The sequence below is a fragment of the Galeopterus variegatus genome, unplaced genomic scaffold (genome assembly GCF_000696425.1).
Source record: "Galeopterus variegatus unplaced genomic scaffold, G_variegatus-3.0.2 Scaffold52, whole genome shotgun sequence".
Lineage (NCBI taxonomy): Eukaryota > Metazoa > Chordata > Mammalia > Dermoptera > Cynocephalidae > Galeopterus > Galeopterus variegatus.
Window position 1 is genome coordinate 755459 of NW_007726163.1, and position 16688 is coordinate 772146.

General features: G+C 33.9%; 1 protein-coding gene across 6 annotated transcripts in view; it reads right to left on the bottom strand.

Annotated features, from left to right (window-relative positions):
• The window catches only part of PUM2 (pumilio RNA-binding family member 2), a 67208-nt gene extending 50918 nt beyond the window's left edge, over positions 1-16290 (bottom strand). For 2 of the 6 annotated variants that reach the window (XM_008573300.1, XM_008573273.1), the window contains exons 1-6: positions 16214-16290; positions 8587-8695; positions 4775-4962; positions 4043-4212; positions 910-1180; positions 585-678 (exon numbers count right to left, since the gene is read on the bottom strand). In XM_008573300.1, the coding sequence (XP_008571522.1) occupies positions 585-678; positions 910-1180; positions 4043-4212; positions 4775-4962; positions 8587-8695; positions 16214-16264 (883 nt within the window). In that variant the 5' untranslated portion in view covers positions 16265-16290. Of the gene's footprint in view, positions 1-584; positions 679-909; positions 1181-4042; positions 4213-4774; positions 4963-8586; positions 8696-14981; positions 15112-16213 lie in introns of all 6 variants that reach the window. The other 4 variants (XM_008573291.1, XM_008573267.1, XM_008573307.1 and 1 more) reach the window with 3 other exon arrangements.
• Positions 16291-16688: the final 398 nt, after the last annotated feature.

A 16688-nucleotide genomic window follows, 5' to 3' on the forward strand; every position in this document is an offset into this window, starting at 1 on the left:
AGGGGGGGGGGGGGGGGGGGGGGAACACAAAGCAAAAACCCCAGTAGAGACAACAAAATGTACCATGCTTGAACTCTAGCAATAACAAATATGTAATTGTAACAATTCACAATACAGCAAAGACCAAAAGGTCAAACACCAAATAACTTAATGAGGGAAGAAAATAAGAAAATATTTTTAAGATTCCTATCTCCAAACAATTTTTTAAATGAATATTCTAACTTGATAATGGACACAAATAACTGCAACTGAATTTCCAGGTGTCTTACTCTCGACTTTACATTGGGAAAATAACTTATGCACTGACAACTTTTATCAAGTTACAGATTTTTATTTAACCAATGATACAAATAATAACCACAAATAATTCTTCCCTAATCAATACCCTTACCATATAATCTCAATGAGATTATATATATATATGTGTGTGTATATATATATGTATGTGTATATATATATATCTCAATGAGATGTTTCAAAAAGTAAGAAAATATCACCAATCAATAAATAAAAAATGAAACATTAGAAACACTTTAACAAGATTTTTCTAACATTCTGGTCAAAATGATGATCTATACACTCACCTATATGTGGCTGCTGAGCTGCTGCTAATGCATATTGCTGCTGCTGAGCTGCAGTTAACTGCTGAACTGTTAGTGCATTAGTCCTCTGAAAGAGCTGTTAGGGAAAATATTTAATAAAGATTAGTGTTGAAATATTTCATTTCTAATTAAAAAGCTGTGAATAAAATATTTTAAGCACTTACTTTAAGTACTTTCTCTATGAGGACATTTTAATCAATATAACATTAAGTGTTCAAGAACTCTAATCACTCACATTAATCCCTCATATCACTTCAGACTACACCAGTATACAGAGGAGCTTCTTAAATAAAGTAGCATACTTTACCTGCTGCTGGGAACTGTAGTCAAAAAGGCCTACAGTAGCTCCTGAAGAGTCCATTGGTACCTGATTACCAGGATAGTCAAACTGTAAGGAATCCAGACCAACTTGTTCCATGGCATCCAGATTCTGAGTTTCAGGATTTGGAAATTCTTCAACAAGTGGTTTATTAGCTGTAGGATTAGAAAGAGGCCCCAATCCTTCCGGGGGATTAGTACTGGGGCCTAGACGCTCAACTACTTCAGTTGGAGAGGCTTGACGACTTCCAGGAGTACGACTACATTTAAAAAAAAAAAAAAAAAAGTGTTATGAGTAAAAGTAACAAGTCAAAAGGTGAAATGGGAAAGCAGAAAAATCATGAAAAGCAAATGATCCTAAAATTATCACATTTTTCTACTTAATGTAACTTTCTCTTAAGAGTTGGCATGGTTTCAGTTTTTCAAGTATTATTGATCACCCTCCTCCATTTAAATAGCACAAAGATATAACTCAACTCTACATATAAGAAAAATTGGCCAATATAACTTAAGCTTATACTACCTGAAACCTTTGTTGCAAATCAGACAAAATGAACAGTAAGCATGAAAGGTAGGCTTATTTGGTAGCAAATATGGAAAGGCTCAAAACCAAAACACAACTATTATATAACACTATCCTGACAACCAGCACATGATTTTGCCATACCATCTTTCTCAATGATAATCAGGGAAAGAATTGGCCATAAGAGATCATTACAGTTTTCATGGCTTAAGGGGGTAAAATGTGAGATACAACAGAAAAAGGCATTGAACTAAGACAAAAGGCTGGCTCCTGACTGTGACTTTCAAATATGATTTTGAGCAAATCATTTCATTTTTCAGGTCCCAGTTCCCTTATTAAAGAGACTGAACAGATGAACCCGTGGTTCTAACAAGAACAAAAGAAAGTATTCATGAAAGCCCTCTATGACACCTCTTCAAAGGCCATCTTTATCATAACAAATTGTTTCAGTTTAAAACATCAGAAAGAAATGAAAATGTGTAAACATGCTTATCAAAAATTAACCACTGTACACACAGCATAAAACATACTCGACATTAAAAAACAAACAACAAAAAAATTTTCTCTACTACCTTAATTTTCCTAAGAAATTCATTAAGATTGGACTAAATTTTAACGATTGGCTTCTCTCTTTTTATTAACATCCTTCATGGTCTAAACCTTATTTTTACCTTATTCCACATAACTGATACTCATTTACAGTCTATCTTTTCTTCTACACAAGTATTTTACATAGGATCCTCTTTACAAGAAAAAAGCTTATTATTCTGAGGAACCATGCATCCATAATATACTCAATATAAGTACTTTAAGTAAATGGCAATAGCTTTTTTAATAACAGTTGCTACATCTAACTCTGCCCCAAACTTCAGGTGCTTCACACTGGGATAAATTTGCTAACATGTACAGACTAGTCTACAAAGCAATCCCTTAACTATAAGAATTGTTCTCCAGATTTTTAGGTGAACCTACATTTTATTTGAAAATCAACCACTGTCCTTGCAACATTAGAAGATTTCAAACTCTTTTCCCTTTAGCCATACCTAATTTTGCATGTGAACATTCCAAGGGTCCATTTTTCATTTGAAACACATGAGAAGAAAAAATAAAACTTAAAGGATTTTCTTTAAAATCAGCCAATTAAAAAAAAAGCCTCCTATAGTCCATTCATTTCGGCTCTACTCCAGTAATGTATATATTGATGATGTATCAGTTAATATACATATTAATGATGTGCTGATATTGTGACCATATGGCCACAGCTATTCTTTTAAAACATTTTTACACAAATATTAACTAATGCCATATCTAAAGCAATAATTTAAAACACATATAAAACTTAATGGAATAATTTAGAATGCTAATAAATGTAAGGTTCATATTAATATTTTAAGGGAAGAAGTATAACCTTTCACACACACAAAATAATGTAACAAAAAGTAGAAGAAACTAGAAAAAAAAAGTAGACACATTGTGCTATCAGTGGTGCTATTTTCTTGCTATAGTTAATGGTGTATTAACACTTCAATTATAAATGTATAATCTGAAGGGTTTATGATCAAGTGAGTTTTAAAAGCATGCCCTTGCCTAAAACTTAGATTAGGTAACAGCATAAGAGCAAAATTAAGATAAGGTTCTAAAACAAACTGAATAGCATTAAATTTATTTCTTGTCAAAAGAGGTTTACTGGTTTTGGATGCTTTTTTGCACTCAGAACAGAGGGAAATGACACTATTTTTAAAAAGCACTGTTACCCTGCTTTTGGTAATTAAAGGCAATAAATGTAAAAGTGTATCACCCAACATGTACCTATACTCTGTTATCTAAGATTCCATAGTTTACAAGATCTCAAAGAAACAGCTCATTTTCAGGTACAAGCTCCAAAGCACTGACCACTGCAGTATAAAGTACAGAAAATCAATTATGAAGAAAAAACTCCCTAATATGCAGATAAATGCTCACTGCCTAATCTAAGACCAAAGGCTAACAGAAAATACTTAATTGCCATAAAGAGAAAACTAAGGAGCTACAACTTAAAGAATTCTGAGCTTAAAGCTACTTTTTGAAGTCTCTGGCATGTTCCCTACTTCTTATTTGAGGAGCAATATTAAGTACTAGCACAAACTCATGTACTGTAAGAAAAGTCACTGTTCCTAAGCTAATTTTGTCTCCTCATTTCTAAGATTAAAAGTTAAATGGGGGATAGAGAATAAATACAGTGATAGAAGGAAGAGGTGCTCAAAAGCAACCCCAAGAGGGAAAAAAAAAAATCACAGATTAAATTTAGAATTCACTAAATTTTAGTAAAGAGTTAAAATGCAAACTTAGACTACCATATTAGTAGAAAAATTACTGCAGCTTCTAAAATTATTCCTTCAACAGAATACAGTTTTACAAACTGTGAAACTGTTTTGAAGATTATTTTTTAAATCGTTCATAATGATTAACTAATTTTCCTTAAGAAAATAAAATATTCATCCAGAGTAACAAAAGGTACAAAGCAAATAAAATAAACCTAAATTGGAAAAATGTCACACCAACTAACAGTAATAATCCCTAAAGAGATATGCTTTTCTTCTTGAGAAAATTAAAATCTTACTTAAAATCTTTGCAATCCGCATCCATTCCATTTGGCAAACCTCTGCCATTTATTTTAGAATCATCATCATCTCCTTGTTTAAGATCTCTGTTTTGGTCCTCCTCAAATGGAGAAGCCTTGCCTTTTTGATCTCCTTTCTCAGGTCCATCTGTTTCAGCATCTCTAGTGCCCTGAGGAAAAAGAATCTGTTTGATTCTCAATATTTAATAGACACAAAAAAAGGCACCATAAGGTGACCTAAAACTACACTACAGTGCATGTAAACAATAAAAGCATTGAATATTAATTTCGTAGTCAATTAATTTATCAAAGGCCAAAAAACTGAGTACAAACTAGTGATTTATAACAGAAGGGCTAAGGCAACCTTAACTATAGCGGTGCTGGAAAAGCTGTAACACCACAAACTAGATTTAAAATTGTGTTTAATGCATAGACAATTTTGTTTTATTACTTTCAGATCAAGTGCCACCAGGAATAAGCAATTTTAATTTTGCAAATCGTGTTTTAAAATTAATATGGTTTGATTTTTATAACACGGTTAAGATCACAAATAGTTCCAATGGTTCTATCACTTCATGTAGTTGGCCAAGGGAAGAAAACAAGAGCACAATTAGCTACAAAATTTCCTTTAGCTTTAGGAAGTGTGGGAAAAATAAGCTAACCTAAAAATAAAAATAATAACCAAATAACCATCAAGCAAATATTTAATATTTCTATATTCAGAATACTTACAAACGTTCCCTTTCTAAATCGAGAATCCAATTTATCAGCAGGAGAAGAACTTAATACATATTCTACCATGCTCACACCAAGGCCTCCACTTTCTGATCGCGGAGACAGTATTGCATTTACTTCACTGTTTCCATGAAAACCCTGTCCAGATCTTCTCTGTACCATAATAGGCTGGGACATTGAATGGTCTGTTTGAAAGAAAGAACACAATTATATATTTGTACTTTCAAGTTAAACAAAATATAGTTACACAAATTAATATGCTAAGAAAAATCAGCACATTTGTTTCATTTTTGAATGTTATTATTATAATCTTTAAAAAAAGCTTTTCATTTTGTTGAGACTCACTGGCTGGGCCATATCTCTTGAAAATACAGATGGAGAGAGCCATTTGGTAATAAACAGGTAACAACAACAAAAAAAGCCTATGTAAAGAACAGTAAAACCTAGAGCATGTTGCTGATAACACTGTCCAGGTCAATCCTTGTACCGCCCAGCGGCCCCCATCCTCTCCCACCACCCAAAGAACAGTAAAACCAAAAATGTCACTGGGGGTAGAAAAATTAACCTGAAACTCAGTTGCTTTTTATCATCATATTAAAGTTATCATTCTTTGGGTGATTTGTAACATAATTCACAACAAAAGCCTTTGGGGATAAAACCTAGAAGAATAAAAGTAACTCCTTTCGAAATGGCAGAAGCACTTCTGAAGCTCACAGAATGGCTGTAACACTATAAACACAAATGAATGAGTTTGAAAAAACCAGTAATGCCATGGAATTTTCAATTCTTGGTGAAAAGGCTATCACCTAAAGACTTTTAAAAAAATATTCCTTGTATCTTAAAAGTTTTCCATTTATTTTAAAACAATATTAATCATCTGACATGAATACCTTTTCTATGTATTTTTTGATGAAAAGAAAAGGCAATATTTAAGATCTGAGGGGCCGGCCCGGTGGCGCACTGGATAGTGCGCCGCTTGGGAAGCGCGGCGGCGCTCCCGCTCGAGGGTTTGGATCCCACATACAGACCGGTTCCCGCTCACTGGCTGAGGGAGGCGCGGGAGCAACACCGAGGGTTGCAATCCCGTTGCCGGTCCCCGGTCCGGTACGGGGGCAACACTGAGGGTTGTGATCCGTTGCCGGACATGGAAAAAAGACAAAAGACAAAAGACAAAAAAAAAAAAAGATCTGAGAGCTAATGGAATATAAATAAAATAATACATTTGAAGCAACATTCACATAGCCTTTGCTGAAAGTTATAAGGAACCAATAAGCTACCAGCTACATCTGGCTTGTTTGTAAAAAGGTCCAATAACTCAATATTAGGTCTAGCCCTTTAAACTAGCTGGGCTGAACTATGACAGGGGTACTCAGTCATCATTTTGTTAACTATATAGTTTTGAAACAATTGCTACTTCTGTTAAAGGATATTAAAACATTTCCATTTCAATACCTGTATCCATAAGAGATCAGCCATTATATCCTTTCATTCAATTATTTATCCATTCATTTACACAGTTCAAATATTGATTTACCATCTCTTTTATGCTAGGCATTGTGCTGTGTATAGGGAATCTAAGAACAAACAAGACAATCTCTGCTCTCAAAAAAAAAAAGGCAAGCATAACAGAATAAAAGTGCTTCAACAAAAATCAAAAATCCAGGAACAGAAAGACAGGGCATCAAGCCTTCACAGTCTTGGAATGAAGCCCATAGGACTGAATATGAAGGATAAAGTGTTAAAGTGAGAAAACAAGGCAGGGAAGGCATTTCAGTTACAAAAACCCAACATGTTCAGCATGTTCAAAACCCTGGGAGTGTCAAGAGAACATAATAAAACTGACGATCACAAGTAGTTCCGTTCAACTGAAGAGGAGTATGGTACATAATTAAGTGTCTTGCAATCATGGAAAGAGAATCTTGGTTGGAATGACAATTCCTTTAGAACAAAGAATGTGTTGTTCATATTTATGTGTCGTTCATACTTATTCATTCTTACCTTTCAATAAATGTTTGTTAGGTAAACAGATAAAATTCCACTTATTTCTAATCTTCTCATGTTTTCTGGTTAAAGACACACCCATCTTCAAAATTTTATCTATACAACTAAAAGTTAAGCTGGGAGAGGGAGTGGAACAAAGAACTGGCTAAAATTATAAATCTGACATTTTCCCTACCATCCATCTTGAAAATGATGTCTCAGTACCATGTTGTGCTCAAGACATTTTGCTTTTGAACACTAAAAAAATATTATTACCCATTCAATGTTCATATGTCCAACTAAGTTATCAAATCAAGCATATGTACTTTTAGAAAAGAATGTGTCTTTGTGGGGAAAATGTATCTTAGTACAAATTACCAGATATTTTAACTTACTAGTCTAATCTGATTTAGGTTAATTCTAATCTGGAAAAAAAGATCCCTTGAAAACGAGGATCATATCTCATTTATCTTTGCAGTCTCCAAACCTGGCATACTACGTATTGGTTAAACACACAGAAATTTTCCAATATTTTAACGAAATTTTTGTTTAAATTAGTTGTTAACGAAGTTTTCAACGTATTTTGACTGTAAAAATCATTAAAAACTTTCTAGAACTTCATAACTTTTTGGGTTTTAGCTTTTTAGAAATTATTTTAGTATAAAACTATAAAGAAGTTTAAAATCTTTTAATATATATTAATGATTTGGAAAATAAAGAAACACCTGGTAATTTACACTCAAAATATAAGGTTAATTTGGTAATTATCATCTGGAAATTTATATTAACTTTGTTCATTTTCATCACTTAAGCAAGCTGCATTAAACTCAGTAATAAAAGGGGCCGGCCCGGTGGCGCACTGGATAGTGCGCTGCTTGGGAAGCGCGGCGGCGCTCCTGCCCGAGGGTTCGGATCCCACATACAGACCGGTTCCCGCTCACTGGCTGAGCGAGGCGCAGGAGCAACACCGAGGGTTGCAATCCCGTTGCCGGTCCCCGGTCCGGTACGGGGGCAACACTGAGGGTTGCGATCCGTTGCCGGACACGGAAAAAGACAAAAGACAAAAAAACAAACAAACAAACAAACAAAAAAACTCAGTAATAAAAGAAGAAAACTTATATGTAAAATACATGTTGATAGTCCTATCTGTACACCTCTCAGATTTTATTAATCAGAAGCATTTAAAAATATAATCAATAAAATGATGCATTATTTTAAGAATATAACCATGCTCTTTAATTTACCAATAAATACTGTCATTCCTGCAAGTTATATTCCTTATATACCATTCATTTTCCCTTAAGAGTTTCTTAGACCTAAGTTTCTCCCCTGCATTTATGGAAATCAAAAACATTCAAAAATCTACTTCTCTTCTTGGAGTGCTACATTAACAAGGCAGTTTACTTCCTTTCTGGGTATAGTTAATAAACATCATTAGACAATAATGCCAGCTAGACTGAGCTGCAATTAAATAGATCAGTCTTTGTCATCAAATGGAATTGAAAATTCCCATGGTTAAATTAATACGTCCTCTATTTTAATGGAAATTCAGAATTTTATAATCGAAGTTAATTTCAAAAAAGAAAAACAAAAAACTTCTTAAAATCTTACAGTGACAAACACTAATCAGTTAAGTGTGACAATCAAGTAAGTGTGCTGTCAAATAAAGGTTAATTGCTGTAAGGAAATGTGCATTATAATGATTTATGAATTCCTCAAAGACATCACAAATTTTTTCCCAATAATGTATGAGGGTAGGCAGGGTTTGTTTAAAAAAAAGTATTATATTGAGTATATTTGTAATTCTCACACATACACCAATAACTTACGAGAAGTTCCCCATGCAGTCTCTCTCCACTCATCATCCCCAAGAAATATGCCTTTTTGTCCATCTTTTGTTGAATCATCAGGTTCCCAGAACTTTTTGGTAGGCAAAAGCTATTTGGGGGGGAAAAAAATCACATTTAAGTTTTATTCAAATTATAACAAATTAATATACAGAGGGTAGCAAACACATCACAGAAATGTTAGTTTTCAATGCTAATTGAAAATTCAGAGTGATCTATTTTCTAAGTTGTCTTGTTAATAGTAAAATAACTTCCCGCTTATGATTATGTAATGGCACTAATAAGTCTAGATCTAAACATTAAACAAAGTCCACTTCTGACTTTTCTACATTTTTTCAAACATTTTTATTATTACGTGATTTTCTTTACAAATTTCTTCAAAAGTCTTATTAAGTTTCTTACTTAAGAATAGGTAATATGATACAAATGTTCATAGGAATGCTTAAAATTTTTCCTTCACTTCCAAATACTGCCCTTAGACCATCTCTTATGCTACAGCTTCCAGGATAGAAAACATTTTTTCATTTTTACTTCAGTTATTTGATGGACGTAAACTTCCCAACTCTTATTAGCTCCTGAATACTATCAATCTGTCAGTGCAAATCAAGAATCTATGGACGATGGAAAACATGCATAGAAAAGACCCACAAATACTTATGAGATAATAATCTCAAGGCTCTATGCTCTATCCTAAATTGTGACATACAGAACACAAAAATTGTGTTGATACAATCATTCACAGATTACTCAAAATGTACATTTGGGCAATTCCTCATCAATCTTTGATATTTATCCAGGTATCTCCTTTCTACCTTCCCTGGCACTTAGAGGAGGCAGTCTTGGGATATGTTTGTTTGAATAGACTGGTTTTCCAAAATATGTATTTGGCATTTTAAATAAGCATTCATAAGACACCTATCATTCTCAGCCCATAATTAAGTGTCCAGTCTTTCAGTGCTCATAATCAAATCTGTGTATACTTCTATTACTACACTTAGCACACTAAATTACCTGTGTTTGCCTCTTTAAGGGCATAGTGAACTCATCTTCAGAGAGCTCAAAAACATATAAACTATAATAGAATGTAACTTAATAACACCTGAATTGGGTCAGAGAGATAAGACTGCATGTGTGTGGTGCTGGAAGTTGAAAGTGAACATGCAAGGTGCAGTAAAGCAATAACAAATGCAAAACTTGAAAAAAGGCAGTGTGTAGAAGAGGATGTGAGATGGAGGAACAGATGAGGGAAGGCCAAAAACTGATGATGGTAAAGCTAACCAGGTCAGATTATGAGGACTCTTAAAGACATGCTAAGGAAAGTGGATGCTGAAGCAACAGGGAATCAAGAGAGGTTAGCAAGAGTGACACGTTTTAGAAAACAACTCAAGCTATAAGTTATAAGAATAATGGACAGAAGAGGGAAAGCCTAGAGGCAAGGAGACCAGTTTAGGAGAATTACAACAGGGCTAACCCTGCAAGAACTGCAAGAGGATACTGGCAGAAAGAACTGAGAAAACAGAATGGATTTGAGAGACAACAGGACCTAAATACAAATGGTGGGAAAGGTGTATAAAAAGGATATAATTTTAAAAACTTGGGTAACAAGGTAAATGATAGTGCTATTGACCAAAACAGAAGAGGGCAGGGGAAACATCTTTGAAGGGAGAGGGAAAATTTCAATTTGACCATGTTACTAATTTGCAGATCTTTTGCTAAACCAAATATTTATCATTTTAAAGGAAACTATCTCCAATTTTTAAAAGAAAAAGCAAAATTTTTGCATGTTAAGATCTTCTGGGCTATAAATGATTTGTATTTATAAGGCATAGACATTTTAAACAATAATCCATTAGATCCCAGGAAGTAAACTACAATCTCTGTTCTTTCAATTTTTCAAATCTCACTATAAAAGACTCATATAAATATTCAAACAAAATATAAAGCTGATAATACTAATATTAAAGTATTATGGGGCTGGCCAGTTAGCTCAGTTGGTTAGAGCACTGTGTTATGACACCAAGGTCAAGGACCCGAATCTCCCTTCCAGCCAGCCGCCGAAAAAAACAAACTATTGTACTTGTATATTTAAATAATTAAATATTTATTCATAGTAAAACCCAAGTTAATCCCTTAAAAATACTGTCTAACTAGGTCATTGCAGGCCCATGAAAATAACTCCTGAAATAATAAAGAAATGCTTTTAGCCCGCACTTACCCAAGAAAAATGTTAACAGTATCAAAATAAGAGTAACAAAAAATATAAAATAAAGTTATAACTCACAGAAGCATTTATTGCAGACATAGAAGTGGAAGAAACAGACTAATTCTTCTGAGGTAACAAATAATAGAACTCCTTGGAGGAGACTACTGCAGACTTCTGGGATTCTATGAGTGCCTTCACAGACCACTGCTTTAACGTGCAAATTGCATAATGGCTGGGGGTGGGGGATCTATGTCAAGAACTTAATGAGTGGGCCTACTTTTGCCAAGCACTGTATAATGAATCTCTCTTCATTTTGCAAACATTTATGAGTTACCATGCACAGGAAAAAAATTTAGGAGTTAAAATTAATACTTTTACCAAAGGCCTTCACCAACATTCTAAAAACTGCTTTCTGTGAGTTTAAGACACTGATTCAAATACTTTTACAGAAACAACTAGCTTGTGACCAAGATTAGGTTAAAATTGGAATAAATATAGAGGAAGGCAACAATTCAGAATAGGCTAAAAAAAAAAGGGGGGGGGGGGGGTTAAATACCTGTCAACATTTGGCAACATGCCAGGAGCTGAGGGGAACACAATCATTGCCCTAGAGGAAATCTATAATATCCAACTCATAACCATTCACCAGAAAGACCCAAAGGACATGTAAACATTAACCACATACACAATGAAGTAGTTACATAATATATCAATGAAGGACCCGGAGACTTACTGTAGTAGAAATAGGGAAGCACATTACAGAAAACAAGGCTAAGAAACATTGAAGATCTATAAAATATATTATCCAGTACCACTTCATATTAGTTCCCTAATTTACAAAAGCTCTAAACCAAAGTCAAGCAATTCAGTATTTGTCAACCTGTTCTTCAATCCTTCCAAGTCATATACAATTAAATGGACATACAATGTTCTTTCCTTCAAGAAGTATTTACAGCTTGCCCTTTCTCTCTCCAAAGAAATCAGTCAGTACCCTAGGCAAACTGCCTCAAAAATAAATAAAATTCTTGCTCCATTTACACTTCAGATTTTTCTAATACAAACTGTTACAAAAAATCCCCAAACCAACCAAACATAATCCAAAGACATAAAAGGATTTAAAGCTAAATGTCCACATTATCATGTTTTTAATTAAGGTGTTCATATAACTTATCACCCAAACTGGAACACTTTTGAGAAAAAGGATGCTATTAATAATTACACCATGACAACAGATATATATCTGGACTGACATGGGCAAACCAGGATGTAAGGTTACTCTACTTATAATGGAAGTGCATAAAAAACAGAAATAGATGCTAAAAGCTAAGCTGCATAGAGAACAAAAAACATAAGGTAATTCCCTAGAACTCAAGAATAGTATTTTTCCAGACTTCAATCTTTTCTGTTAATAAAAGATAATAATACTTTTAAATTTTTTCACGTCCTATTACTTCCCCAATCTTCTCCATTCCTAATATCCCTTGAAAATGTGGTCGCTTCCAATGAGAAGTAGTACTGCATATAGTCAAGATACTCACGAGTTCAATCAGCTATTCAAGCACTATTATGTAGCCTTGGGCCAGTTAGTTGACCTTTGTGAGCTTCAGTCTCCTCATATGTAAAGGAAAGATAATAACAAAGCTCCTGTCTTAAGAATTACAATGAGGCTGGAATTAAATAAGTAAACTGCTTAGCACAATATCTAGCACATAGACACATAAATATTAGGTAACTTCACTACCAAAAGTATGAATCCTTTAATATTATAAAACATGAGTTAATACACAATGGCCCGCACATTTAACTGGCCGATTATTTCAAAGGATTATATTATTCATTACAAAGATTATATCTATACCTGTTTGCCTTCTTTTTTCTTGAGTCAGTTTGAATATTCCTAAGGGAATCGTGACACCCCATTAATTAGGAAGATCAACTGCCTAAAATAGTCACATTTTGCGTAAGGAAACAGAGCTAGAGGTTAAACTGTCCAAGGTTACATACACAGCTGGTAAACTTGCGGCAATGGGGTTTCAACTCATATGTGTTCAACTCTAAGGCCCTTCTCTTTATATTTAACTACCAAAGAAGACAGTTCTTTTCAGTCATCGTCTAATTCATCAATATTTCTAAAAATTTCCAGTATTAGACCACCACTACGTATAATGAAAAATTAAAAGTTTAAGATATTACCACAATATTCTTTCCATTATAATGGACAAAGACAGGATTGTTAAGAGAGAATTATGTAGACAAACTATGATGAGCTATTTAAAAACTATTTGAAACAGCTGGCTTTCATTCCACTTATCCCTAACAGCTCAGATCAGATCAAAGTTAGAGCATTTGAGATATGTGATTCATACAAAAGGTTATTCTTATTACTATTTTCAAAGATGTCAGTCATACTTAAGGTCCTACCAATAGTGAGAGATATGAGAGAAAACAGAATTCTCCTTACTCCCTCCCATCCAGTATATTTTCCACTTCACCACACTACCTGGGTTAGTACATAAACTTTCTTCAATGTTATCTTTAAATATAATTGTGTCAGAAAAGAAAGGAACATTATTTATCATACTAAACTATGAAAATATTCTCAAAATAATTAACTCAGTGATTTAAATTCTGGGTTCCCTAAAGAATTTCAGACAGGGTCCTCTTCCTCATTTTTTAAAAAGTAGGAACCCAGGAGCCCCAACAACTTGGAGAAAATAATAGGTATATGCCTCTGCAGTGTCTCTAAGACATACACTAAAGAAGCTGAGCTCAATCTCCTGTGGATTAGCTTTGCTCTTTTTAAGCCAAAAGACATAATGCAAATCAGTAGGGTTTCTGATAAAAATATGGTATTAGGGAAAAAACAGAAAGAGCAAGTTTATGAATAGATGAATACAAATCTGTTCCTATTTCTGTATGAACAACCAGAAGAGACTGCCCTTCTGATGATGGCTCAGTACAGCCATCATGATCTAGAAAAGACCAGTACATTAGAAATTAGTCCTACTTGTAAAAGCAATGTTTTGTACTTTAGAGATTTATAACACTTAAGACACAATAAGCAAAAACTTTAAAGAAAAATTCAAGACTAGGGCAATCCACTAAAAAATGATTTTCCATTAAAAAAAAAAAAAAGGCAACAAGCAATTTTAGAAAACTCAAGAGCCAGAAACTCAAGGCTGCTGTTAATTTATTTCAATGGATGAATTATGAGATGAAACAAAAACAAAAAACCTCACCTATCAGGAAAGGAGGAGAAGACTGGTAAGAGAGAGACAGGCAAAGAAGGAAACCCCAGAAGGTTCCCTGATGCCTGTGAGATGGGGAAAGATAGAAAGGCTTGTGGGAGAAAAACCCAGAGACAGAAATCTGAGTAGGTTTCTTCACTATCTCTTAGAGGTAACAGTATTAGCTGGTAAACTGTTAAGAAAAAATTGTAATTAAAAACAACGTAACAATATATTTTTACTGGATGAAGGTCATAAATACACTGACCTGTTGCTATCGACTAGGTAGAGTAAACGCTACTCACTTTTACTCTATGTATCTGATATGTCCATTAAGAAAGCCTGGATTTAAGCTGATTGTTTAATGTAGTATTCAATCCAGCTTCTCTTTTCCAAAAACCTCAGAAAGCCTTCTTCCACCCTCAAATAACGAAATTCTTTCAACTACTATTTCTGATCGTGATATTTTTGTGAACTGCAGAGATATCTTTGGATTTAGCAAATGTTACTTAGAAAGGGAGAAAAAAAGAGCCAACTTATAAATATATACACGATATACATCTAGGAAGTAAAGTATAGGAAATCTTACTGGAATTAATACAGGGTTGTGACTCTTCTTGCTTTTAGAAGAATCACAAAGTTCAAGTTTGTCAAAGACTAGAAGGCTGAAACACTGTTCAAACCTGCTTTTAAGATGTTATTCTGCTTTCAAAAGACCAAAGAAAACAAGTGGCAGGGAAAGAACAAAAGCCCTTTTCATCTGCCTCTTTATTCTCCCATAGTGTAAATAATGCCTAAGCAGACACTGTACTGCACTGAAGCTGTAGTTTTATTAACTGAAAAATTATTCCCTCTCTCAAATTTTTCTTAGGGCCCAGAATTTTACCTTATGCACTGGACTAACAAGTTTATTTTGGAAATACTTAAGCTTAAGCACCTTAACTCACCCTTAAATCAGTCCTCTGAAAATGACAAACTCTTTGGAAAACGCTGTTCTGAAGAAGGGGAGGGCTGGGCTAGCTAGCTGCAGGGTGCCCTCTTGTGGCCCAAAGGAGTGACTGGACTCTTTTTCTGCATCTGAAGAGCACAGCATTGGATGGAGTGAGTCTCATGAAGATCTCTAATCTACCAAAGTAAAATAATCTCCAGGAGCAAGCAGTTAATTATACGTCTTAGGTCTGTTCACTGTTATTTTCTATTGTCAAAGTCCATACTATGTTAGTAGTACAGAACATGACAAAATAAAGATGTGACCACAAGAGTTTTCATCATCAAAGTTCTTGAGATATCCATTAGGTAGATGAAAAAGTATCTGTAATAGTGAGGTTAAAATGGGTGCCCCAAAGAAAATCACAGATTAACAATAATGATAAAATCCATTCAAAAATATAGAGTACCTACTACGCTAGGCATCCAAAGCTAGCAATTTATAGGGAAGACAAATATCAAACAAATAAACTGTAACCAGTAATATAATAAAAGTATGTATAAAGAACTAGAAGTCAGATGAGGAAGTAATAAATTCTACAACAGATAGCATATGGAAAACAGATAAATCTTTTCAGTGGAGTCTTGTAGAGAATTAGAAGTTTATTACACTAACAGCTTTGGGTCAACAAGTGAGATTTGGGTAGGGAAAATAGTCGACAATCAAGTGTGGCTAAAGCAAACACAGCATACCTATGTAAAACAGCAGAACAAGAATAAAGGAAGTATTTTCTTCTGAGCAAAGCTAGTTATGGTTTATTACCAAAATACAAGACATCATCTAACCAAGTCAATCAAATCAAATCAGACACAATCACACTAAAAATTACTTATTGCTAAAAGTTATTAAAAAAAAAAAAAAAGGACAGAGCAGCCCCCCCCCCCCCCCCCCCCCTTTTTTTTTTTTTTATTTTTTTTAAAAAAAATTTTTTTTTCTAAAAATTTTTAAAAAAAAAAAAAAGGGAAGGGGCCCCCCCCCCCCCCCTTTTTTTTTTTTTTATTTTTTTTAAAAAAAATTTTTTTTTCTAAAAATTTTTAAAAAAAAAAAAAAGGACAGAGCAGCCCCCCCCCCCCCCCCCCCCGTTTGGAAGTCATAACCACTATTTTCAAGATTTATGGTTAAAAAAAATAAGTCTCAATGGCTCAAATAATTAAAATGAGGTATAAATTCTTAGTATTTGTAAATACTTACCTCTCCCATTCCCCGAGATTCTAATGCAAGAGCTTGAAAATCATGATTCATTTCATCCACAGATCAAACCTGTTGAATAACAAAGACAAAAATTAGTAAAAAGAAATTTTTAGACAGACTGCATCAACTATTTTTATATTATATTGCTGCCATGACTAATATTAGCATGATCTGAGATGGGCAAGAACCAAATTCTCTACGAAGACAGGTTTTCCCAAATGGAGTACATGATAGCAATCTACATTAAAACTTGTGGAAAAGCATGCAGTCAAGGGCTCTTGAGGATTCTGTGTGCCAACAGAAACCACTACCAGTTCTTGAGCAAAAGAACAGAAGCAGCGAGCTCAAGCACTAAAATATAGTTATCTTTTTATGTGTTATTTCCCATTATAAGATTATTTTGTATTAATTGTTTAAGATTTTTAAAAATTTCTCAGCAATTCATTTTTGCAGACCTTATATCAATGATGAAAAG